Source organism: Protomyctophum bolini, assembly GCF_963924005.1.
Source record: "Protomyctophum bolini genome assembly, chromosome: 19".
Taxonomy (NCBI): Eukaryota; Metazoa; Chordata; class Actinopteri; order Myctophiformes; family Myctophidae; genus Protomyctophum; species Protomyctophum bolini.
In genome coordinates this window covers 14,333,146-14,359,300 of record NC_137880.1, presented here as the reverse complement: position 1 = coordinate 14,359,300, position 26,155 = coordinate 14,333,146, and the positions used below count along the sequence as shown (strand labels likewise).

The 26,155-nt window shown below is 42.2% G+C and overlaps 2 protein-coding genes across 3 annotated transcripts in view; both read left to right on the top strand.

Annotated features, from left to right (window-relative positions):
* Nucleotides 1–212: 212 nt before the first annotated feature.
* rsph3 (radial spoke head 3) lies at nt 213–12,534 on the top strand. The gene is made up of 8 exons (XM_080790221.1): nt 213–466; nt 2,465–2,552; nt 3,623–3,767; nt 4,412–4,557; nt 6,531–6,734; nt 10,213–10,375; nt 11,021–11,107; nt 11,938–12,534. The coding sequence occupies exons 1-8, from the start codon at nt 345–347 to the stop codon at nt 12,006–12,008; spliced, it is 1,026 nt and encodes a 341-aa protein (XP_080646347.1). The 5' UTR covers nt 213–344; the 3' UTR covers nt 12,009–12,534.
* Nucleotides 12,535–16,983: 4,449 nt separating this feature from the next.
* Nucleotides 16,984–26,155, top strand: part of ezrb (ezrin b) — a 63,048-nt gene continuing 53,876 nt past the window's right edge. Inside the window, exons 1-2 of one of the 2 annotated variants that reach the window (XM_080790934.1) lie at nt 16,984–17,055; nt 18,068–18,197. In XM_080790934.1, the coding sequence (XP_080647060.1) occupies nt 18,186–18,197 (12 nt within the window). In that variant the 5' untranslated portion in view covers nt 16,984–17,055; nt 18,068–18,185. Of the gene's footprint in view, nt 17,120–18,067; nt 18,198–26,155 lie in introns of both variants that reach the window. The other variant, XM_080790933.1, reaches the window with a different exon arrangement.

Below are 26,155 nucleotides of genomic sequence, written 5' to 3'. Positions count from 1 at the left end.
AGTATAGATTTTGTTTCCATGTAATTCAAATCAAAATAAGGTCACAGTGAAGTCACATAAAAAGTTTACATGAAATGAAACTTTATTGAACATCTTCAAATTACACTTCACTCTGAAAGAGGAAGTGATGTAATGAACGACGCGTTTCCTGGATACCGTTGCGTTGCCTTGATAAACATCAACACCGTTTCAACCCCTCTGTCTCGCTCAAACATCCAGCAGTTTAGTTGGCATTAAGGCCAATCTATTTGATCCAACGGGGTAGTAAACCTCCAAGCGTTGTTAGTCAAAGTTGTCAGTGATATAACTACAACTGATCGTTTTATAATTTTTATGAGAAGACAATGACGTCGGTTCTGAAGCCTCAAACTCAGAAGGAGTCCACCAACAGCACCTACACGTTCTCAAGTCGACCCAGACCTGCACAGAACCGCTCCAAATACAGGGAACCTGTCTCCGAACAACAGTGAGTTTGAGAACATTAAGTAATTAAAGCTGTGTACTTCACTGACATAAACCCTCATGCACAGACAGCATATATCACGGACACGGTAGGCGTGGGCTATTCAAATAAACGTGTGCGCGCGCGCGCGTGTGCGCGCTCGCTCTCTCACAAAGCATTGAGTTCATCACTCGGGAGTCGGAAGGTGCACTTACCGTAAGTGTCATTGTTGAAGTGTCAATTTAATTGTGATCAAGGGCCCAGGGTCACGGTGGCCTGCCTCAGTTCTTATAAAACCACTCCATATGCAGGAATATGATGATTGGAAGTTGCACTTAATTACTAGATCTATAGATTGACATTGCTGTCTGCCTGTCTTCACACCATCCACCAATAATCCCCACCTGCTTGAGAGCTTAATTACTGTGACAATTTAAATTGTCACAGTAATTTAAATTACATGGTAGCCTACGTGTCTGAAACATGACTGCCATGATGATTATCATCTCGTATGAATACGAGAGTCATGAACCATGGCTAACAGCCCTATTATTAATATTAGTCACTCTTTTTGAATTGTCAATGACTATAGGAGGACAAGATTCAAGATTCAAGATTCAATAATTTATTTGCCATGTCAACAAGTTGATAGGAATTTGTCTTGGTTCATACTCAACATATACAGACAACCATAGATACACAAACAAGAAGGACAGTACAATACAAAAGCAAAAACCAGCAGCATAGGAAATTACATCCATTTTTTTTAAAGTGCTACATGCATACCGGGTATACTATGAGTTCAGATGTCTAATGGCTACAGGGTAAGTGCTATCCCTGAAGCGACATGTAGAGCTCTGGATACTTATATCTCCTGCCTGATGGGAGGAGATTGAAGAGGTGATGTGCAGGATGGGAGTTGTCTGCAATGATTTTATTTGCCTTCCTAATTATTCTGGTGGAATAGAGTGAGGAAAGTGTAGGGAGGCTGCATCCTATGTTTTTTGTTGCGCAACGTACTACTCTTTCCAGCTTTAATTTGTCTTGAGAGGTTGTGTGACCAAACCAGACAAGCATGGAGAAGGTGAGAACACTTTCAATAGTGCCCTTATAGAAGTGAGTCATGGCTGCTTGGCTGACTTTAAACTTCTTAAGCTGCCGCAGGAAATAGAGATGCTGGTGTGATTTGCTTATTATGAGACTGGTGTTAAGATCCCATGATAATGACTCATGGATGGTGGTCCCTAGGAACCGGAAGGAGGAAACTCTTTCTACCTCTTCCCCATTGATGAAGAGGGGGGGGGGGGGGGAGTCCGGGGGACACACATTTCTTTTTCCTAAAATCTATGAACATCTCTTTGGTTTTAGAGATGTTTAGAATCAAGTTGTAACTCTCACACCATCTCACCAGCTCCTCTACTGCTCTGCGGTAGTCGGTTTCAACCTCGTTGGTAATAAGACCTACTAAAGATGTGTCATCAGCAAACTTATACATCATAACTGTACTAAAGTGAGATTGACAGAAATGAGTGTATAATGAGTAGAGAAGTGGAGAAAGGACGCACCCCTGGGGGGGCCCAGTGGGCAGAAGTACAAAGTGGTAAAATGATATAACATAGCCTACAGTATGTAGCATGAATAGAGACAGCCATATAGATTATACCTTAAAGGTATATTTCACTTTCAAACAAATAACCTTAAATATTATATTATTACAATAACAATCACATAAAAATGTGGAATTAAAATGTCCTTCTAATGCTTGAGGGGCATCACTCACACAGGCATGCATGAGCACACACACACACACACACACACACACACACACACACACACACACACACACACACACACACACACAGCAAACATGTTCAGCAAACATTGAGTCCGTTTATTTAAGCATATTGACAGAACGGTCATGTCCTATATGTTTATGCTATAGAATAATTCACACAAATTATTGTGAATTGCGCGTTGAAAGTGTTGATAATTGCACAATTTCCCTTTTCCCTGACATCATAGGGATGACACAGCCAGTCAATATGGAAACATTATGTATGACCGCCGTGTTGTCAGAGGAAACACTTATGCCCAGCACATCATGCCACTTGTGAGTATAACAATGCCTTGCTTTGACCCATTAAGACCTGAGCCACAAATATTGTGTTCCAGAAGCCTTGCTTTAAATAAATTATATATATATATTCAAAGATGGCTGCCTGTGATTTCGGGGTTTCGGGTCTCTCATCATCATACCCCTCACTCAGGTGACCCAGCCGGGGGTGATCAATCCCGACGTACGAGTAGCTACCCTCGATCAGTCCCATTAGGGAAAGACAGGGCCACACAATCCGATGCTCCGGAACTACTCTGCCGGAACTGGGAGTGAGAGGAACTGGCACGTGGACGGACTAGGCTCTGTGGGTTGCCTACTGTCCGGGCCCCTCCTACGTCTCACCAGGTCCATTCCTGCTCTCACCAGGTCCATTCCTGCTCTCACCAGGTCCAGGACCTGTGCGTTGCACCAGGCACGTCATTCAGTAGTGGTGGATTCTCGAGCCGCAATGGTTCTGCATGGTGGTGCTGCAGGCTTCGCTTGCCTCCTAAAGGCCTCACCGTGGGTTTGTTGGGCTTCCTCATCACGGAAGACACAGCCTGGGGCGCCAACCCAAACTGCTCCCGGGTGCCGTCTACATTCCGGCTGTCATCCATCTCTCCGGTGGTCACCAGACTATTCCTGGTTGTCATGTAGTCTATTCCTATGAGTCACTATTAATGGCAATTATTATCCTCCCCACATAAATGTTTGTGTTGCTGTCACTGCTGTCGTATCTTACCGACTTACCTGCCAGTGAGGAGCCACCACCGGGATGATGTTGTAGAGCCTTTGTCAGACATTACCCGCTGACAGCTGCCGCCCCAGGCTCGTAGGAATACATGCAGTGACAAATATCACCCTCCACCCGGCTTCACTCCCCAAACACAATTGGTCCCGTGTTCAATGGGACCAATTGCATAGACAACTCGACAAAGTCGGATGCACGGCGGTGGATTAGAACCCACAACCTCTGCACACTTTACCACTGCGCCACCCCAAACGCCAAGAGGCTGAATCTTAAAAACGTACATATGTATTATATGTACAATATAATCTACAGTATGTATGTTTGTGTGTGACAGACAGCTCAGCTAGAGCCAGCAGCAGAGATCCAGAAACAGACGGAGACTAGAAGGAGAGTGCTGGCTCGTAAACGCACCAGAGAGCAGTACAGACCCAGGACCCCCGAGGCCCTGCAAGGCAGACAGCACATCGACGTACAAACGGGTACAACATCACCCATTAAGACCTGGAACGTGTCTGTGTCACCTTAGCTTTTAACCACGTTAATTAACCATTATTTTAAACTTTAGCCATTGAAAGATAGCAGATAGCTTGCTGAAAATGTCTGACTGAACCCTGCTTTTGATATCCCCCTCTCTGGTCTTTCATTTGTATGGCCGGTGGAGATATGTTTGATCTCTGTACTGTTCTGCATGTGGCAGTCTCCATGGAAACACAACGGTCCATTAAATAATTTAAATAAAAATCAAACCTCGGAGAAGGAGGTTCCTGAGGTTGCCACCATACTCTGACTGTGGTTGTATTTGTTTGTTTTTATTAACCAGTTTTTGTTGTAGTTGTAAGTATACCCTATACGTTTCAATCCGGGAGCTACCTCTGTCTCATTTCTTTACATTTTTGAGGGGCCCTCCTATATACAGGTTTAATGTTTTTAGTTCAATGTTTGCGTTTTTAGAATCGGCCTCAGGTCTAAATGGGTTAATTGTATGTGAACCACCTGTCACTTTAAATGTGTCACAAAAAGATTGGCTGTTGTTTATCGTACCTCAAAGTATATATGGCTATACAGTACGTGCTTGATAAAATGTCTGCATTTGGACTCAAACAGTAACGCCCTTTCTTCTCAGAGCTCTATCTTGAGGAACTGAGCGATCGCATCGAGGTGACTGATGTCCAGTGCCAGACGGACGCTTTTCTGGACAAACCAGCGACTCCGCTCTTCATCCCGGCCAAATCTGGCAGAGACGTGGCCACGCAGATAGAGCATGGCGAGGTAGGTGGTCCACTGTGGGTCAAGGCACAGTACTCCCCTTAAACATGATCATCAGGTACTATTATACTAGGAGGAAGATCAACATATGGAATGAATTCTGTACTGGCCATATATGGAGCATGTGTTGAGTATGTAAACATCATCTGTTCAAAACTTCTTTGGATTCAAATTCAAAATGAGCAAAAGTAGCCGATCGGCACGTTGTGAGCTTGTTTGAACTATTACAAAATGTTCTTCAAAATGGTAAAAAAAAATAGAGAAGAAAGGCAAAGAAGTTTAGGGATTAGGGGTACGGCCCCTTGTCTCTCCATAATATAGATATTTTGTAATGTTTTTTAAATAAATTAATATGAGTATCCTACTACTAAAATAATATTGTGAAAAAGCAGATATACTCGTGAATTGGCTATATCGTTTTTCAAATAATAAAAAAAGAGCTGTTTGGGACATAAAAGGTTTTCAGCCGACAGCAACACACTAAAGATGACTTGAGATCTAACCTGGCCTTCTGCACCTATGACTATGCATCAGTATATAGGCCACCTATTGGTATTACCAACATGCAAAAATGTTTTCACCACTATACTGAGTTTACATAAGCCTGTACATCGCAAATCTATTCAAAGGGCTTTTCATGCAAAAATGTTTTCACCACTATACAGCACTGAGCTTACATAAGCCTGTACATCGCAAATCTATTCAAAGGGCTTTTCATGAGTGGCTCAGAAGCTAGCCTGACCTCTTCTTGGTGCAAACAATACAGACAATACAACAAAACAATACATAATACAGACAATACAATTACTTAAAACAAAAAAAACAATAACATACATAATAAGTACAGTATAATAAAATAATGGCACTTAGAATGGTAACAACAACAACAGAGTCCTTATGGCCACAAGACCAAACAGCTGCAGAGAATACAATTAGACAATTTCCACCATTAAATAAGATAAATCATTAACCGTAATATATTGGATAAACCTTCCCCATATCTTATCAAACATCTTCTGTTTATTCTTCAAAGTATAAGTGATTCTTTCCAGAGGAAGACACAATGATAACTCCCTAAACCACTGAGCAATACTGGGTTTGCCTATTTATTTCCACGATAAGGCTATAGCCCTTTTGGCTTGTAGTAAACATAAATCCAGGAATATTATTATTACTCTGAATATTATGGCCAGGTGGGTAAAGACCTAATAGAAACAGTTTCGGGTCAAGCTCAATATCTATCGACAATATCTTCTGAATCTCCCTCCTCACTTCTTCCCAGAATTCTTTCACTCTTGGACATGCCCACAGACAATGGAAAAGTGTACCTTTGTCTTTACCACATCTGATACAAGTATCTGGAATATCTGCACTAAATTTATTTAATTTCTCTGGAGTGATATAAACCCTCAACAGCCAATTATATTGCAACAGTTTTAACCGAGTGTTACCCGTCTGGGATTGAGCATCCATACAGGCTGAGCTCCACTCTTCAGCAGCGTCTCTTATGGAGTTAAAATATCTATGGTGTAGCTACGGTATGTGAACCCAAACACATGTGCCTTAAAACACATTTAACCTTACAATCAAATAGTGTGCATGTGCATGTCGGGTGGAAGGTAATGTCCAAAACCGTCCAAAAAGTACATTTACTCAAGTACTGTACTTACTTCACTGGAGTATTTCCAATTTTCAGTTATTTTACTTCTGCTTATATGTCGGATCCAAATGTTGTACTTCACTGCATTTATTTGAAAACTTCACGTAACGTTACTAGTTACTTTGATCATTAATGCATCGCCGGCAGGAAATGGGGACAGAGAGATGGGGAGTGAGTGTAACACGCAGCGAAGGTCGTCGGGATCACGACTCGAAAACCCGCGGCGCACTGTCACTGTCTGTCCTGTCTCCGTCTTGTGTTCAGCTCAGAACCCTTCTGTCCTGTGTTTTTCCCCGTCCCCAACACCCCACGGCAGCTGTTTGACTTTGACCGGGAGGTGCAGGCCACACTGGAGGTTCTGGTGGGGAAGACGGTGGAGCAGTCTCTGCTGGAGGTGATGGAGGAGGAGGAGCTGGCGGTGCTGCGTGCTCAGCAGAGGGCCTTCGAGGAGCTGAGGAACGGAGAGCTGGTGGAGGTGCAGCGTCTGGAGGAGCAGGAGAGACGCAAGCGCCAGGAGAAGGTAGCCTACATAATACTATATACGCACAAAACAGCCTAGTAATTCATTTTCAATGAGAGGCATGCGTTCATTTTGGACACGCAGAGAAGTTGAGGGGCGACAATGCAAGCGTTTTTTGGTGGGCGCGGCCCCGTGAAATTGTCGCTCACGTGCTCGTTTCGTGCACGCGGCTGACTAGACCTGGATTGTGTTTAGCTATTTTTTTATTTTATATGTTTAGCTATTTTTTAACGCTACGTGTCCCGTGCCCCTCATGAGCAGATCTGGAGACTTGTCATTGATCCAGCGTCACCTGCTCCCCGTCTGAAAGGACATAAACACTGTCAGGACCCCGGGTGTGTTTGGACCCATATGCAGAATCTCAAAACTCAGAGTACACACAGGAAACCAAGGAGGACAGTTTACACAGACTGTACTGAACTTAAACAAGGTTAACACAAGCATACACTGAGAACATACAGTACACAACAGCTCAACACACACTGAAACCCGGGAGAAACAAACAACATGTTGCACCGTGATATGTTGTTGGCGTATAGATCTGTTATTTTACCCGGAAGTTGTGCAGGAACGTCTATGCATGTGCATACCCTCTATATTGCACAATATGATTGCTATCGGCCTGGAACTGGGGTTAAATACTTGGGGTTAAAGAAATGTTTTGAAAAAGTTCTGAAAATGTATTGGTAGAAATGTGTACGAACCCTGCTAATATCTCCCCTTGCCAAAGTGGAATCCCCTTTTAGGCTAGTGGACAAGATGTTAGCTTTCCACGCGGGTTCGAATCTCGGGCATTACACTTGCGCATTGAAAAGGGAATAGACTCTTTCTTGGCCCATAACGACAATAAGCCACTCCGACCTTTCTTATCACAACGCAACTGGCAGAATGTGTCCCATGCACAGCCCATACATTACATTCAGGTTCAGGTTCAGGTTTATTTGTCATGTGTATAGAAAGATACAGTGTATAAATACAATGAAATTAATTTTGCTCAGAGCACTCTCAGTCTTACATACACAGGACATAAACAAACATCTATAGTGCAAGAAAAAGACAAAAAAACATTTAAAAAAAGTGCAAGTGAAGTGACAAAACAGTGCAATACAGTTCAAGGTCAGCTGTTCAGCAGCCTGACTGCCTGGAGGTAGAAACGGTTACTGAGACGGGTGGTGCGAGATTTGATGCTCTGGTAGCGTTTTTTGGAAGGGAGTGGTTTGAACAGGGTATTTGCGGGATGGCTGGTGTCTTCCATGATGTTGTGGGCTTTTTTCATACAACGAGTGGTGTAGATGTTATGGAGACTGTGTAATTCTGTGCTGCCGATGATTTTAGCTGCTGTTTTAACGGTCCTCTGCAACCTGTTGCAGTCCTGAGCGGTCGTGTTACCGTACCACACTGTGATGCAGCCAGTTAAGACACTTTCAATTATACAGCGATAAAGGTTCACTTTTGTACTCGAATGTGTCTGTGATGTGTTTGCCCAGGAATTTAAAGTTATCAACTATGTCGACAGATGACCCTTTGATGGAAATGGGGGTGTGGATACCTTTGGACTTCCTAAAGTCTACAATGATTTCTTTGGTCTTATTGGTGTTAAGTGAGAGGTTGTTGTTATCGCACCATAGAGTTAGATCTTCTATCTCCCTCCTATAGGCCCTCTCATCACCGTCGGTTATTAGTCTGATCACTGTGGTATCATCCGCAAATGTAATTATGCTGTTATTCCCATATCTGGCGACACAATCAAACGTAAACACACTGTACAACAGAGGACTGAGGCAGCAGCCTTGGGACGCACCGGTTCTGGTGAGAATTGTGGATGAGCATCTCTTTCCTATGCGTACACACTGGGGCCTGCCTGTCATAAAATCAATTACAGATGGAGCTGCCCACACCAAGGCCACTGAGTTTCAACACTAATTTAGATGGTACAATAGTGTTGAATGCGGAACTATAGTCGATGAACAGTAGTTGTTAGCGCCCTCGGTTTATGAATGAAATAGAACTTGAATGGTCTCAACGGGTGTTGTTTATTCTTCAGGTACAGTTGAAGGTCGTTGAACACCGTGAAAACTATAAAACAGAATAAATACTTTAAGAATCATACCAAACATTTCATAGTTTTCAATAAAATCAGTGCATTTGAGTTAATCACTTTTGTACAAGTCAACAATAAAATACTTAATTTATAGTTGATCCTAATCAGTGATTCAATATACCTCAGGTCATTTCAATAAACAAACAAGCAGATCATGAAGCAAAGGCACCACAAACAAAGAAAATAAACCAAACAAAATGCAACTAAACCCAAAGTAAATCATGAAAGAAATCCAAACAAACAAATCAAAAAGTAAGTCTGTATCTCACTCCGCTAACTGAGGGGCTAAGGCTAGGACGCCACCTTAGACTTCAAGCTATTACCACACGATCTCGGCATAAAGATACTTGGCACGTCTGACAGGCAAAGACAGGCACTGTAAAAACAGTAAGGAAAGGTTCGCTTAACAGTCGACCAACGCTACACATCATCTAGCAGGTTTAACGTTGCACAATTAGTATAAATGTGAACGCTGCAAACAAACATACCGTCTGGCGTACGCTGCGCTCTCCCCTGTCACTGTGTCGCTGTCACTGTCACTGTGTGTGAATGAATGTGTGGTGCGTGTAATCGAAAGTAATCGTATAGAATAGAGACACTGAGTGGTGTGCTGCTCACGCATCAGCAGCCAAAGCCGTGTGGATTCATTACGTAGATGTACTCCAGTCACTCCAAGGTATAAGTGAGTAAATCCTGAAATATGTTTCTATATAAGTGGTGCTCAATATTTCATGTCAAGAACCTCTCCATGGTAACGGTTTGGCGCGGGTCTTTTGATTGATCCCAGAGTTGTATTTATACTGACTGTTTGTCAGTTCTTCTTTATGCCTGATGAAGGTCTGACGACCGAAACGTTGCTCAATAAATCTAACAAAGTGAAGACAAGACAGTGTGCGGGATTCTTTTTCTCTACATGTCAAGAACCCCAGAAATTATATGTATTTGGCCGCCGATCCCCATCTGAAAATATGTTGTTCCAGGGATGCCCCCAGAAGCAAAGACTTGAGTTAAAAACGTTCACTCTGAAAGAAAATATATTCAAAGATTTGCGCCACATTTTCACGATTTTTCAAAAATAGCAGACCTACAAGTTCATAGAGAGGCACTCGGTGCACATTGAACATTAGCCTTGTTTCTGAAATGTGCTTGCCTTTCCTTTATTTAAGGATTGGGAGTCCGTAGAAAGCCTACAGTATAAAGTTTGGGAAATACTATTTTATACTTTGGCTGTTTGCAAGCTTGTAGAGAAAGTAAATATTGAAAATTTGAAATACGAAAAAGTGGAATTTAGATTTTATTTCAAAGTCAATCTTTTGGAGTCCTTGACATGAAAATGTTAGAACTGTGTTCTCTCTCTCTCTCTCTCTCTGAGCCCAGGATGCTAGACTTGCAGAGGAGCAGAGGATGCTGCAGAAGGACATGGAGACTGCGGAGAAGATCGCTGCACGGGCGTTTGCCCAACACTACCTGTCTGAACTCCTGCCGTCGGTCTACAACACCCTGAGGAACCAGGGCTACTTCTATGACCCCGTGGAGAAAGGTCTGCCCTTCTTTACCATTGAGCCAGTGGTTCTTAAAGTGAGGTCCACGGGGACCCTCAGTGTTCCCTGAGGGGATTCTAAATGGTCTGGTTCCATATTATGTACATTATGTAAAATCTGAGTTTGATAAAAAATAAAGTTTGAGTACGAGTGCCATAAGGTTCCTGCCTTTGGTTTCCATTTGGGAACATTTGCACATTTATTTGTTACCATATAAATTAATTTTATTCTGTTGGTTTCATTTTCGATTAAATCGATTATTTCATATAACCTCAGTCAACGTTTGTGTAAGTCCCTGACACAAGAAGGTCAACGACCTCCACTCCAACCATAAATTAGGCAACGCAGCGCAAAGCAAGGCAAGGCAACGCAATCTTATGGCATTCACCTCAGAGTCATAACTTGGTTATAACACCAGTATTATGTGTTAAACACAATGTGTTTGGCCGCAGTGCAGGCCCACTTCTGCCGATACTTTATGCTAAGGAACGCTAGTAAACAGAAATATCTTTGAGATGGGTGTCTGCAGCCAAAATACATATCACTTTGGGGGTCCAAAAAGGTTTGACATCACTGATATAGTTAGGCCTATAGATACTGTACGCCTACATAACCTTATGTGTGTCTGTTGTTTTGACCTCTAGACATCGAGAGTGATTTCTTCCCGTGGCTGATGACTGAAGTTGGCAACAATCTGGAGAAGAGATGCATCGCTAGACAACAATTGGACTGTAAGAGAATACACGCACACAGATTTTTTGCATAAGTAAATGTAGTAATAATACACAACAAAGCAGGAATACTCCTTAAAGTATCCTGTCTGAATGTGCTGAATTAAAACTTTCAGGTATTGGCATCAAAATATACTTTCAGTACATTTCTACAGTTCTACTGAAGCAAATGTACTTAGTTTTCTATCCACAAATTTGTACACATCTTTTTCAACAAGCAGGGTGAGACAAATAGGCATACACATTTTAGCCTAAACCCTGGTTGCTAAATGAAACCAGCAGATCTACAAGCGAACAAAGCTAGATCAGTGTGTGACTTTGTTGTATGATGATGTATCAATTTAAATTAAGCATTTAGCTGCCTTAAACTTTAAGCACTGGTGGCGTGCCTCTAGGGATGACAATTTATAATGTTATTACATCTCCATCTAGTGTTCATGTTTTAGCATTACAGATTGCTGTAGTCCAGTGGTTCCCAAACCTTATCTCATGACCCAAACGAGAAATTTTACATTTGCCTGGGAAAATATTATGAGATGGGGTCTATGGCCAAATACATATCATTTTGGGGGTCCTTGACATGAAAATGTTTGAGCATCACTGACATAGAAAAACATAACATTTTCAGAAAACTGTCGTGATTTAGAAGACTTTTGTAGAATCTGGTCTCAGGTCTCAATGGGTTAAATCTCACATCAAGCATGTTCTGTCTACACTTCAGTAGTCTCGAGACAGATTGTTGACTAAGGAGAAGAGGGCGCTGTTTTTCCTTTATTTTATGATGGGTTCTCAGATTGACACTTCAATGATACTGCTCTCCTCTGTTACAGCGCTCATCCTTGATGTCACACAGAGGCAGCTGGAGGCCTACTGGCAGCTGGAGCCAAACCCACCCAAATGACTGTGGGGTATAATAATATTAGCCATCATTTCGTCACTGTCGGGAGGAAACCTCGTAAGTCCCAAAACCACTACTTTTCAGGAGATGGCAAAACAATTTAACCTGTGTTCCAAAGTGTTCAATGTAGTTATTAAGTTACAACAGCACTTAACAGATATATTTAACCACTTTCACAAATGTTCAATAGATTGGCTGGCTATTTTTTGCTACATTTGTCAACATTAATTTACAAGTTGGCCTGGGCCGTGGTTTAGCGGTCCAGGCACCTTGGCTGGTAATCCAGTCTGGCAGTGTGCTGCGGGCTCGACTCCCGATCCCGACGGCCCTCACTGCATGTCATCACCCCATCTCACTCCCCATTTCCTGTCTGCCTACTGTCTGTCCCTCCATAAAAAAAGAGAAACGCCACAGAAATAGTATGAACAATAAATGAACGGTTCTTAGTTGCATAAACTCCCTTGTGTTGTTAATTTGGTAAAATAACACAGACTTACGTAGATACATGTGTTGGGAGGGTGTTTCTTTTATATTTAAGGTAACATTGTTGGAGCCTTGCCAACATAATGAAAAATCCTAATGACAAAATGTGGTCTGTTTTACAGTTGCTATTCAATAAATCACAATCAATGTGTAAGTGTGTATCGTTTGAACACTTATTTAACGATAACGACAGGAGGAAATCACTTACTATGAAGACTGAGTTGTAATGCATACATTAATTGGAGGGTCCTTGGCATGAAAAGGTTTGAGAACCACTGCTGTAAGTGACCGTTGTTGTTGTTGTTGTTGTTATTATTATTTTATGTATAGTTATAACCAGTGGTGGAAAGTATCAAAGTATTTTTACTTAAGTTCTGTACTTAAGTACAATTTTGATGTATTTGTACTTTACTTAAGTATTTCCAATTTCCAGTACTTTTACGTCTACATCTCACAGCCAATTTTTTTTACTTTTACTTCAGTACAACTATTTGAAAACTTTAGTTACTAGTTACTTTGGCGATTTTAATTTGGATTAGAAAACATACATTAACCACTTCAACCCTATACATTTCGGCCATTTGAAAATAGCCGATCTACAAGCTCACAATGCATGGCAACGTGACGCATTGTGAGCTTGTAGAACTGCTATTTTCAAATGATTTGATTTTGATTGATTGTTTATTTATTTTCGTGTCCTGCACACAATGTGCCCAACCCTCATGGGTTTATAAGACACCATTTCACAATTGCATTTACAGCATGTTTACATTACATAATTCATGCATTTACAGCATGTTTACATTACATAATTCATGCATTTACAGCATGTTTACATTACATAATTCATGCATTTACAGCATGTTTACATTACATAATTAATTATATTACAACTCAGATTTATACAGAGTACTCTGTTTTCTTTCTCAAGCTATTCTGCAATATTACATTCTGCAATATGAGTACTTTTAGTACTTTAAGTACATTTTGATGCCGATACTTTTGTACATTTTCAATTCCGTACTTTTACTTGTAAGGCCTCACTCACACCTTCGCAACAGACTGATGTATGCTTGTTGTATACAAAGGGTGTGATACATCTTGCCCCAATGCATTTCCAATGGGAGTCACATGGTTTGACACAACATTTGTGTTGTATGAGGGGGAGTCGAAACACAGCAGTCGAAACACAGCCGAAACTTAAAGCCATACAACAGCTTGTAGTCCAGAATGTTGTATCAAACCATGTGACTTCCATTGGAAATGCAAACGTTCCTTCACAGAGAAGCTGAGATTTGACAGTTTGTTGCGGTCGACAGTACTTGCGCGCTCTGCTTGCACACATGTGCAACAAGCAAGTAGGCACTCGACAGAGTGCAGTTCTAGTTATCTTCTGTCGTGGTAAGTAGTCCCTTAAATTAACCAGAGCCAGACAATATTTAATATTTCATATCTAAAATAAAGAATCATAGAATGCAACTGGTCAGTGTAAATCAGAAGAAAATTAACTTTAATAACTACAGTATCTCCCTATGAGAGCAAAATAAACAAGGCAACAACGTATGAAGGAATTAATAAATAGCCAACACACAAGAAATGTCCTTTTCACATGGTTTATTTACCTCTGATGGACAACGGACGCGTTTCGGACTGATGGGCCTTCCTCAGCGTTGTCAACAACCTATGAAGGTGTGCATCATCCAAATGCTACAAGACAGAACTTCCGGCGCTGCCTTCCACTAATCTCAGGTGAGCTTTGAGATAGTTCTCGAAAACAGTCTTAAAGAGGTTTGTCTTAACCAAATTAATCCGGCCCTATAGCATCCCTATTCTGGGTCACTCTAGTTAGTGTTTGACTACATTTACCTGCCCATCTGTACATTTAATTCGCTACTAAATGGTAGCAGGCAGTAGCCACCCCATTGAAAATAATATGTATTTGAAATTAGTAGACATAGGAATATTCTCGGTTATTATGCAGCATTTCTGATGTGTCTTGGTTGTATTCAAATTGCTCAACAGTTTATTTTTTTTACTGTTTATTTGCATTTGGCTATGTTTGGGAGCTGTTTATCTGGTTGCCCTAGTATGCAAATTCAAAGCAACTTGTCTTGCAGGTTATTCAGTGTGATCACTGCTCTAATTTCATTTAGCCAATTTCCAATACTTTTAATATTTTTTCACATTTGTTTGTTTATGTATAGGCTTAGCCCTGTCTAGTTAATAAAGGCTTTTTAATCTATGTGTGTGCTTGAAGCCCCTTCCCGATGGGACCCCTCTTCACTTCCAATACTTTTACTTCTACATCTTGGATCCAAATATTGTACTTTTACTTCACTTACCGGTAATTTATTTGAAAGCTTTAGTTACTAGTTACTTTGTAGATGTTGACTATTAACAATTCATACATTAACCACTTCAGTCCTTTGGCCATTTGTACTTTTACTCAAGTACATTTTGAATTCTGGACTTCTACTTGTAACAGAGTATTTCTACATGTCAGTATTGATACTTTTACTTAAGTTAAAAAAATATACTTTTTCTACCACTGAAAACTAGCTATATCACATGTACTCAGGTTTTATACTTAAAGCTGCACTATGTAACTTTTATCTTTTACCCCGGATTTGAACCCGGTTTCCTGTGCAAGTGCTGACATTTTTTACCATTGAGCTAATAGGCATGCATTTCCAACTTGCATCGTTCCAAGTGGGCCAGTGCCAAACGGGCACCGCTGTAGAGGCCCCACAGGCACTGCTCTAGTCTAAATGCACCAAAGTCTCTGTCTGTACGTCTGTGCGTGTGTAATCCACGTAACTCGGGAACTGTTCGCCCCCACCAACTTCAAATTCGACACACACGTTCCACACCCCCGCAGTGGGTGCAGTGCCCGGTGTCGAGTCGGTCGGACCCACAGCCACAGTTGTCCAGAACCACCCCAAAAAGGCCCGGGCTCTGGACAGGGCCCCTGCCCATGGTCCAATATGTAGCTGGCCTGTTCTGACATCACAACACTCATATTTGGGCATGCCTGACAGAACTCCATAATCTGGCCTGTTCTGACATCACAACACTCCATATTTGGGCATGCCTGACACAGAACTCCATATATAGGAATAAAGGGACACAGAGATGCATACATAAATCTTCATACAGTATATGGGGGGGGGGGCTTCATTTCTCTATCAGTTTAAGGGGTCTTTAGGCTGAAAACAGTGATAAGACCCCTGGTTTAGGCTATGTGGAGTTTGTGGACTAATGCTTAGAGAGGTAAGCTATAGTCTATAGACTTGTAGGGCAGGGTGAGGAAGTGGTTGCTAGGTGTGTCCAGGGCCAGGCTGAGGCTGACTCACTTGACTGTAGTGTGTACACTGTACACAGACTACACTACTACAGAGACAGCGAGCGAGCACTGAAGGTAAACTGCACGTCCTACCTCCGATATATATGACTCTATTTTAGTCCTGTCAAACTATTGGCCAGCGGTACTTATGACACCTCCCCACTGGGTTTCGCAGCTCTACGTTGGAACTCCACAGTCAGGGGGCGTGTACGTGCACACACTCAGTGGGCGTGTGCGCTGTGGGCGTGTGCACGAGTGTAACTTCCCCGACTGAGATGGAAATAAACGACAGCGAGAGATGATGGTGCAAAACTGTAAATGTAATCACTTACTGGCTGTGTTTTTACAGTGTTCACACTTTTACATAGCATTACACACAGGGCAATGCTATGGAAAAGTGTGAACCCAGTGAAATCGTGGTGTTCCTGTGTCCAATTGGTTGCATATTGTATCCTACCCTCCACTGTTTCCCAGACATGGATAAATGAACACAATTACGGTCCCAATTCACACCCAATTTGCCAGACATATTAAAATGAAAGTCTTGCAGACTAATTAACTCTGAAGGGAGACTGGAAGGTAATAAGGTTTTTTTTAATGAAAGCCTAACCTTTTTGTCTCCCCCTAAAAAGTATTCTCTCAATCAGAGGCTGTGTGGAGTGATTGCTTATTAACTAATGGCTTGAATGATGACAGCTCGGTGCGGCGGTTCATGTAGCCTATTTATTTTGTTTTACTGAGAATAAGGTTAGAAATAAATTGAGGGTTAGGCATAGTTTTACTGGGGTTAAGTTTAGTTTTAGGCATAGTTTTACTGAGGTTAAGGTTAGGAATAAGGTTAGGTATAACCGTTTAAGCATAATGTACTTAACTAAAGTTTTCAAATAATTGTAGTGGAGTAAAAATACAATAATTGCCTCTACAATGCAGTGGAGTAGAAGTAAAACATAAGTGTATACATTTTGAAATACTCCAGTAAAGTAAAAGTACCTCAGAATTGTACTTACGTAATGTAACTAGTTACTTTCCACCATTGGTGGGAACTGGTGACAACACAACAGTATGTGGGATGGCTCATGGATGTGGATGCGCGCAGAGCGCGTGCGCCGCCATATTGTCGCACGCTGCAACTTCCACACACACGGCAGGGGAGGAGGGTCAGGGTGGAAATCTCAGATCTGCGGCTTCAGGACTGAAGACGTTCTCTAATATCATCATCATCTGGTAATACTTTCTACCGCGGATTGCACCGAACGAACGAGGACCCATCATACGGCGTCACCACATTGTACGTGTTCGGTTTACTTTTTTGCGCACTTTGTTACATTGTGCGCGCGCCTCCTCACAAAGGAGGCAAATCTCCCAGACAGCACAACAGGTGTCTGTGGGATTATAGTGAGGATGTGGCTGCTTAGAGCCAACATGACGGATCTGCGATAAAGTGCTTCTGCATAATGTTATGTATATCGACTTTATAGAAGGCAAGAAGCCCATATGCGTCATTTTAATTGACCTCATAGCCTGTCGTTCACTTCAGTCTATTAAGCAATAAGCATTACAACGTTTTGGAATTGTTTTAATATTGGATTTGGGAAATCTGCCGCGTTTAGTTTAAAAACGAACCAAAATGCTGTTATAGTCACACTTCTGTTATCTCTTTCCAAGTGAATGTTTAGACTAGCCTAGCTACTGGACACATTTTGTAACTTTATTTTTGCAACATTGTGTTAATTTGTGTAGCTGCAATAATCGGGGACTGCCCAATAATCAAACAGTCGCAGCTAGGCTAAAGACATTAATCCAGTGAGCGAGATCTGACGTCTAGCCTTCCTTGTCCAGGTGGCACGACAGAGTAGGCTATAGGAAAAAAATAGTGAACCAGCTTGGTTTCAATGGTTTGTAGCGTTTTACGCTTTTAGAAGAAATAAAAAAAATCGACAGATATTTGTTTGTTGTCTGTCTTGTTCGGTGCCCGCTTGCGTTTTCTCTAAACAGATGGGTGGAGACTATCCCACCCAGCCAGCCAGTCAGCCAGCAGTTCCATATTAAGATACGGTAGTGATCATAAGTAGGCTAGATGTAGTGATTCATCATGATGATGATGATGTCTGCTGCCGCTGCCTCCTCTATATGAACTGAAAGGGAGTGTTTATTCCCTCTTACTCAGACAGACAGTATCAGTCTTCTTCTGAAGTGGGTGAAACTCGTTTCTCTTCTTTTCCTTTCTCTGTTCAAGGACGCCTCTGTGAGAACCAGACCTGCTTGTATACGGACGGAGCAGGGAGCAACTTTATCTGGGGACACATTTTTTTACAAGCTCGTTTTGCTGAGAGCTTCCAGCACCAGGACACAAGATGCCTAAAGCGGTAAGTAGTGATTTTTGGAATAGGATACACAGCTGCCTGCTGGCAGTGGCACCCCGCTGTGCTTCATCCACCCCTCTAGTCGCTATAGCCTACTCTGTTGATTGATGTTGGGTCACAGTTAGCAAATTTCATCTGAAAGTTGAGTCATAGCCTTGATTCAAATGAGATTTTAGCCTTTGTCTGTGAGTTTTAAGTGAGGGCTATTTCAGTTAGCAAATGCAGTCTGTTCTTATCACATCATTCATAGGTTAAAATATGTACAGTGGTAGTTATTTAAATGAACTATATACTATAATGTTATAGGGCGTGTATTTGGGAAAAGTGTTTCTTACAAAACTGTTCAATGACGCTGAAAGAGCCAGGTAATGTTTTAGTGTTGCTTAATTTAGTCACATTTCTGAACCACATACCGGTAATACCGATTGGTCATCGTGGAACCTCTCCCTTGACCTGCCCCAGTGCCCATCAGATGACATCATCTGTGATTCGTCACATTACCTCCTTCCTATAAAATAGGGAGAATGTTGTGAAGCCATGGTCCTTGAACTAAAGAGGAACTCCTCGTCTTGACTAAAACTACAGTATTGTACACAGTATTGACTTAGCAGTTATTATGTATTCCATACTTTTTAGTGTCCATCAAAGACAAGACACTCATTTGTGGGGTGCCAGTCTACAACTGGAATGCCACATACGTAGCTGTGTCACCTGTGTTTATGACGGTTAACTTTTTTTTTAAGGATCGAATGACAGAACTGAAGCTGTAATCTGTGATGTCATCATGACTTATACAATTTAATTGACATTGATGTAGATTTATATGTCGTGTGTCTCTAAACTTGTATTGTCCAAAAGAGCTTTTACAGTAGAGTCGACCTTTCTATATACTTCATTGAATTCTTTATGGGGATGTGTATTGGTGTGATGTCATAATTAAAGGGGCAGGAACAGTGTTGAACTTGAATACACTGATCTGTCAGGTGGAACAGGAAGGAACTGATCTATCAGCTGGAATATTATATGACTTTAATGAACAGTAGTTTTGCTTTCTCTTTGAGGAAGCAAAGACTGGGATTTATTTAGGTCCCCTTAGCCTCTTACAGTATACCTTAAATACTTAGTTGACCAGAGTCCCCCAGACCTCTGCACTAGGTCCACTCCTTTTTCCCCCTTTACTATACCTCTTAGCTGACTTTTTTTTGTTTTGCCTAATTTGTGTCGCAGTAGAGGCAGTAGCCTATGCCCTATAGGGAGGGACGCTAGGGTCCGTGAATAGAAGGCCTTTTGCAGGGAGTTGGATTTGATCATATCATTTCTTTTAGGCTGGAAGTGGAAACCTTATATTCAAAACTGTAACATTTCAGGAATGGGTGGGGTTCCAATGGATCTAATGTAGATATTTAGTCACAAGCTCTACTTTTGTGTGACACTGTAGATATTGTATATATATGATGATGTTGGGCATTATTTTACTAAATAACTTGAAAAGTTGAAATATGGAGATGCAAGGTTTCAACGTAAGCGCGAGTGCAAGAGCATTAATGTACACTCTGCGTCTCCCTAGCCTCCTTTCCTCCCTCTGTTCACTGTTAGGGGAAACTTTAAGTAGGCACATTGCTTCCAGTAATGACATTTTAAAGACCATCCATCATGGAATTCAGCTTGAAGTGGATGTGTGTGTCCAGTGAGTCAGTCCACGCAGTGAACTGAAAACACATTTTGTGACAGCAGTGTGTCTCCGATGTTAGTAAGTACATGATATAGCCAAAGCGCCATAATGAACAGCAAGAGTGACCGAGTGACGCGGGACTGTTGTTGAACAGTGCACCGCATTGTGCATCGCATTAGCACACCGCGCTCCTATGTCCCAGACACAGACGGCATCATAAACTGTGTGTTGTTGGTTTGTTTAGAATGGCCCCCGGGGTTGTCATGAGTGTCACTGTGGAAATGACGCCATCGTCTGATAGCACCGCCGCAAATAAAATACTCCTCCTCCGGTAGACACAAAAACTCTGCCTTTTTGAGTGATAATGGCAGACCGTTTTCTTTTCCATGCTATCAAGGAGACATTAGCACTGGTTAGCAGCAGTCCGTAATGTGAACTAATATAGCTGGCTTGATTGAAAATGGCATGAAAAAAAGAGTCTCAGATTTAATGTACTTTGTACTCTTCTCCCAGTAATCCCCGCAACACTGAGGCCTATTCTTAGAGTTGGTTTTGGTCTATAAATATGGGTTTATGTTTTGGCAGTGACAGCTTTCCTAACTTGATGGGCTTTCTAGAGCGGTAAATTGTGACAGTGACATGGCAGGGAATCTGCTACTCCTGGAAACGTTTTTCTAGTTACTAAAGATTTCTTTGTAAGCTAGAGTGAAAACAAAGGGGGCCTAGTATAGAACCCTGGGGTACCCCGGTCAATGAAGTGTGTAGGGTTTAAGACAAGTGGTTAATTTGAGATCTTGAATGAACTATAAGTTTGACAGGTCTGAAGCATCCATCTGTTCATTCGGTAGGATACATCCTGACTGTCACATATTATATATTTCAACACATCCACTATTTTGAGGGGACATAAAGAATCTACTTGAGTGGCATTCAAAAATGTCTTGAATTGACTCAAATGTGGAAACTTCAACTTCAGTTTAATGTTGCATGTTTTCACTAGGTATGAATGAGAGGGTGGAATTATTTAGTGCAAGCTTCCCACAAAGTTGTAGTTATATTTTAATTGAGAATATGAGAAATACAATATCAAAACAAATGTCAAACAGACCGTGGGAGCATGTACCACACAACAATTTAACCACATGGACCCATACGGTACCTCTACTGAGCAAAGTGGGCATGTCATAATACGTGAACATTCTGTGGAAATGGCAGATCTACAAGCTTATCTGTGTACTTACTGTAGATCTGAATTATAGCATATTATCTTTTTTAGCCAAGGCGTTTGGTTGTATAGGGAGTGAGGGACAAAAAGCAGGGGGCGACTATAAGTATAGAGCCCTGGGGGCCTCTATACCGCTGGTGCCTGTCATAAAGTACAGGCACCAGCTCCTTTTTGCCATGTTTTCAAACTTCCAACTGCATGTTTTAAATGCAATGGCTTCATGGGGAACCACATACGTGTAGATCCCAGGGGAGAGAAGGCCGGGCCACACTCAAGGAGTCGACAAGGATCTTGTGTGGCTTGCGTGACTCACGTTTCACATATCTGAATGACACATTGTCATGCAGGAAACCTACGGAACTCCTTGGCTCTCCCAGAATCCTGTTTCCCTGTTGGTCACAGCCGGCCCACGCATAGAAACCACGTCAGGCGTGGCCGCGACCAACATGTATGGGTGTTTCCGCTCCATGTCCACTTCCATTGTTTCTGTTTGTTCCTCTCAATAATTGATATGAATTGAATGATGTGTGGCCACGCCCACAGGAGGTCCAGTCTTATACCAATCATTTCATCACCATTTCACAGACTCTTTAAGGAGAATGTTTGTGGAATGTGTGGCTCGAAATGTTGTGGTGATAAAGTAACGCTCTTCCTCTTTCACGTGTAACCTCTTAGGCTGTGTATTTGTCGCCGGCGAATGCTTTGCATCATACCAATTCCTATAGTTACAGGAGTATTTCACCCATATTCAACGTTATTTTCATATAATTGGTCCTCCTCACTAATGCTCATTAGAAGATGGTGCAATATCTGTCTACTCAGTCTGTGGTTGTGGACAGTTCAGAAACCTCCCTGATGCCTACCAGTGACATCATCGATGGGGATTCCAAGCTAATAGAAACTACAGTCTTTGTCTTCCTGGAAAAGTAGCATGCTGAAATAGAAGCCATTGTTCTTGCTTCAATGGAATGTTTTCTTTTAATGGCCAAATCTACCTACCGATGATGTCATTGTGAACTACCAATGGAATTTTATAATTAACATTAGTGAGCTGAGGACCAACATTGAAGATACATGGGTGAAGTGCTCCTTTAAGGCCTCCTACAGGTCCTTTAAGATCCTTTTTTCCATGATGAAAAATCTATTTGTGTCGCTTTCATTGCAAGTTGCAACTTAATATTTTGTTCTGTTTGGAAGGATGTATGCATTCATGATATAATAGGTTTCGGAATCACTGCTAGAGCCGTAAAAACCCTTCATTATCGGGGTCACTGGCATATGTTTTCAAATGGGGGGTCCATAGCCTAATAAATGTTGCTTTCGGGGTCCTTGACACGAAAAAGTTTGGGAACCACTGCTGTAGTGGGTGCTTTATAGCTCCGGTATTATTTCTCTGTGTGCATTTCAGCAGTGTCCATGGCTACACTCCCCCCCCCCCCCCCCCCCCCCCCCCCCCCGCAAAATAGACTTGTAAAGCCATGCAAACCATGCACAGGGTTAAATATTGAACACACTCCACTGAAGAATGCAAGTGCAACCCATTGTGAGTTTAACTACCGCGGTGGTCAGATGATGGCCATCTCGTTTTCTATTTTTTAATACATAACCTGAGCAGGCCGTTTATGCCTAATTTAGGCTCTTTGGTACGGCAGTGTCGCGTGTCAAAAAGACTAATCGCAAGATCACAACAACGCATCGTGCTTTCCGCGACACGTGAGCTTGTGAATCGGCAATATTTGGCACATGACAATGATGACACCATGATTACGTGAAGTATGGATCAGGCTTTAAACCTCACCGGGGATGGAGGTTGAAGGGTTAACAGGACAAACTGTGACGCCTAGCAGCAGCACTGTTCTTGGCATGAAAGAGGCTTTTCAGGGAGAAGGTACCATACTTGTTACCATAGGACTGAACTGATCCACAATGCTCTTCTTTAATAAAGTTCAGTCCCCTGTTCTTTTTTCAAAAAGGGTTAATAAAATACTAGTAGTAATTCTTGTAGTGTGGTCTCTCTGGACAGCAACGGTTCTCAAAGTCAAAACACAACACTTTGTAATAAATAATCAGGCCGTCTGCTCCATCTGCCCAGCTCCGTGAGCCGTCTCAAGACTTATTTTACACTTCAGTGTACAATAGTGTCGTCTTGCAAATTAAGTGTGTTTGAATGAATTTGACAATTTTTGCCAATGTTTTGAAACTGCATTTTCGCTGCCCCCGGCTAATGACTTGCCCAAAGTAAGGATGCCAGGTTGGAAAAACAATCACTGCTATATTTCTCAACCGTCAATCCTGTAGAGTAGAAGGACTTTTATATTGTTAATATCCATATTATAAATAACCCTTGCGTTCCTCTGACTACGGCTTCCCCATTGTGGAACGCTGTGTCCCTTTGCCCGCCTGGCATATTTTTAGCCTATGTGTCATGTTGTCTTTACGGCTCTGAATGGGGGGGCCTGAGTTTATTGTGAGTTATACCGTCCCATCAGAGGACTAAAACTCTGAGATCACATATCACTCAGTCAGCTAGGTTTGCGTCTGCACTCTGCACACTCAAATGTTCCGACCCACGCTGGTCAGGGGTGTGTTTTTCTTCCATAATCGGTGTAAATATAGACCTCGATGTTGAGAGAAATGTCCCACTGCATCTTTTCCAGCTGATCTGGTCTGAGTCTGATCCATGGAATCAGCCTTTATGGACGAGCTTTGTCTCGTTCTACGCCGTAACTGTTCTCTGTTCGGTGTGGCTGTTAAATCTCTTGAGTCCATTAGAATGCAGACGGAGGCTGCAGAAAGACTGCTGGGGACCCACATCTAAAAGGAGAGCTTTGTTTTGCTGTGTAAATGGATAGATCTCTCTCTCTCTCTCACACTCACTCTCTCTCTCGCTCTCTCTCTCTCTCTCTCTCTCTCTCTCTCTCTCTCTCTCTCTCTGCCTGCTTCCCTCTGAGATGCTTTTTCCCATTAGCAGTGCCTCTCACTCTGTCTTATGATCAGTTTTGATTGCCACAGTTTTGATTTCTTTGATTTGTTTAATTTAGGCTAGACGGGACCGTAGAGAGACGGGGCACTTGAGCCGGAGAGGTTGAACATGCAATGCAGTTCAATCAGCAGGAATTGGGGGGGAGGGGGGTTCAATAAATTCTGCTGCTCATTAGAATATTCAATCATACATTGTTTTGTTTGTAGTAATTCCAAATTTGAGGGGGAGCCCCCTCAAAGACCCCCTCAGGGTTCACCAGACCTCACTTTGAAAACCCCTCTGGGCTAAAACATCTGCTCGCGAGCCCACGTTTCTCTCATAATAACGGCCGAACTTTCCATTCAATGTTGTCATTGACTTTGCTCTGTCTGCTGAAGCTGAGCTGGCTTCTTTCGTCAGTGGGTCTGTTTCTAGGAAGCGGGGGGGAGGTGGAGGGGGGCTGTGAGTCACCAGGCCAGGCTGCCCAGACGTTGGCCTTTTCCAGTGGGCGTCATTCACTTTGTTCCACTCCCAGTTAGAGCCCAACCAACCCATCATGCCAGATCGTTGGGCGCCATCCCCATCTCAGAGTCCTAGGCCATTGCAACATTACCTATGTTTTTTTTACCCATATGTTGTCAAAATGGGACTTGACTATAGTTTATTTTTGAGAAGATAAGCAAACCATAATTAAAATAACGCATGAACTTTATTTTATTCAACTACCGGTACTTTAAAAAATAAAATTAGTCTCTTGCACACCTACAAAGGCGTAGGAGAAGACCAAACGATAGTCTGACACATTAAAAAATACAAAAGGTCCCGCACACTGTCTTCAAATACAGTTGAAGGCTTTAATGGGAAATCACAACATTTCTCGTCTATACGAGCTTCATCAGGCTATCTTTATTTTATTCAACCACTTTAGCCTACTGTACAATAACTTACAGTTAGAAAACTGTTAGAAAACACATCGGGACACATCGCCTGCATAATTGCAGATACAGATATTGTAAAAAAAAGGGTCAAGCAATGGCTGATATATCGGCCGGGTTCTAGTGTGTTGAAGCCCCGTACGCTGGTCTTTCCCACTGGGCGTCATTGAGTTGGTTGGGACTCTGAGCTCACAGTGGCGCTCACAATGGCCAGGAGATGAGAGATCTCCCAGGCTGCTGTGTTAAGCTGTCTTTCTTCCCCTGCACGCCTGTGTCCACACAGTTCTTTATATGGTTTTCGTTGGGCACTAATAACTTGAGTCAATACCCCCGGGGGCTGCTCTCTTTTTTTTTCTTCTCTCGTTCGAAACCCCCGCAAATTCCACAGGCGCTTGGCATTGTGTTCAGAAAAAGGCAGAACTTGCGTTTTACCTCAAAGTGGTCATTGTGAGTGTTCCCCTTATGCATCATTTACTGGTTTCTGTTAGTGAATGATGGCGAGTGTTGATAGGTCACCTACAAGCCACAATACTGTTCTCTGTCGTTGACGTCATGTGTCATTTATTCAACGTGAGCACACAGCCGCGTTGTTTGTAGTGGTTTTGAAGTCCATTACATTAATCACTTGGTGGATCTTTAAGTGGACATTAAATGCTCTGCTAATGAAGAAGGCTTCACCTAAGTGGACCTCTCACAAGTCATCGGATCAAACATTAACCAGAGATTGAAAAGGCATGGGTTTGTGTGTGCGAGCTGCCCGCAACCCTCTGTGTGTGTGTGTGTGTGTGTGTGTGATGCTATTTAATGGCTTACATTTGCACAAGAGACTGAGGATTTTATTGGTATTTATCGGATGTGCTTGCACTAATACAATTTCAGATCTCTTAGACCTGGTGGTGTAAACTGCTGATCTGGCAATTGTGTTGACATTATTTGCCATGCCAACCACAGAGACATTCAGGACGCGTTCCACTATTCCCAAATATCGGTATTTTAACCTCCATAAATCTGATATATTTCAGCTTGATTGTAGTTGGGACATTGTCGCCCTTACCTCTCTCCATAGATCCGTCAGGGATTCAACCCTGACTCCATCTCATCCACGTAACCACATGAACCCTAGCGTCCCTATTCTCGGTCGAACATTTGGTGAAAATAACAGATACA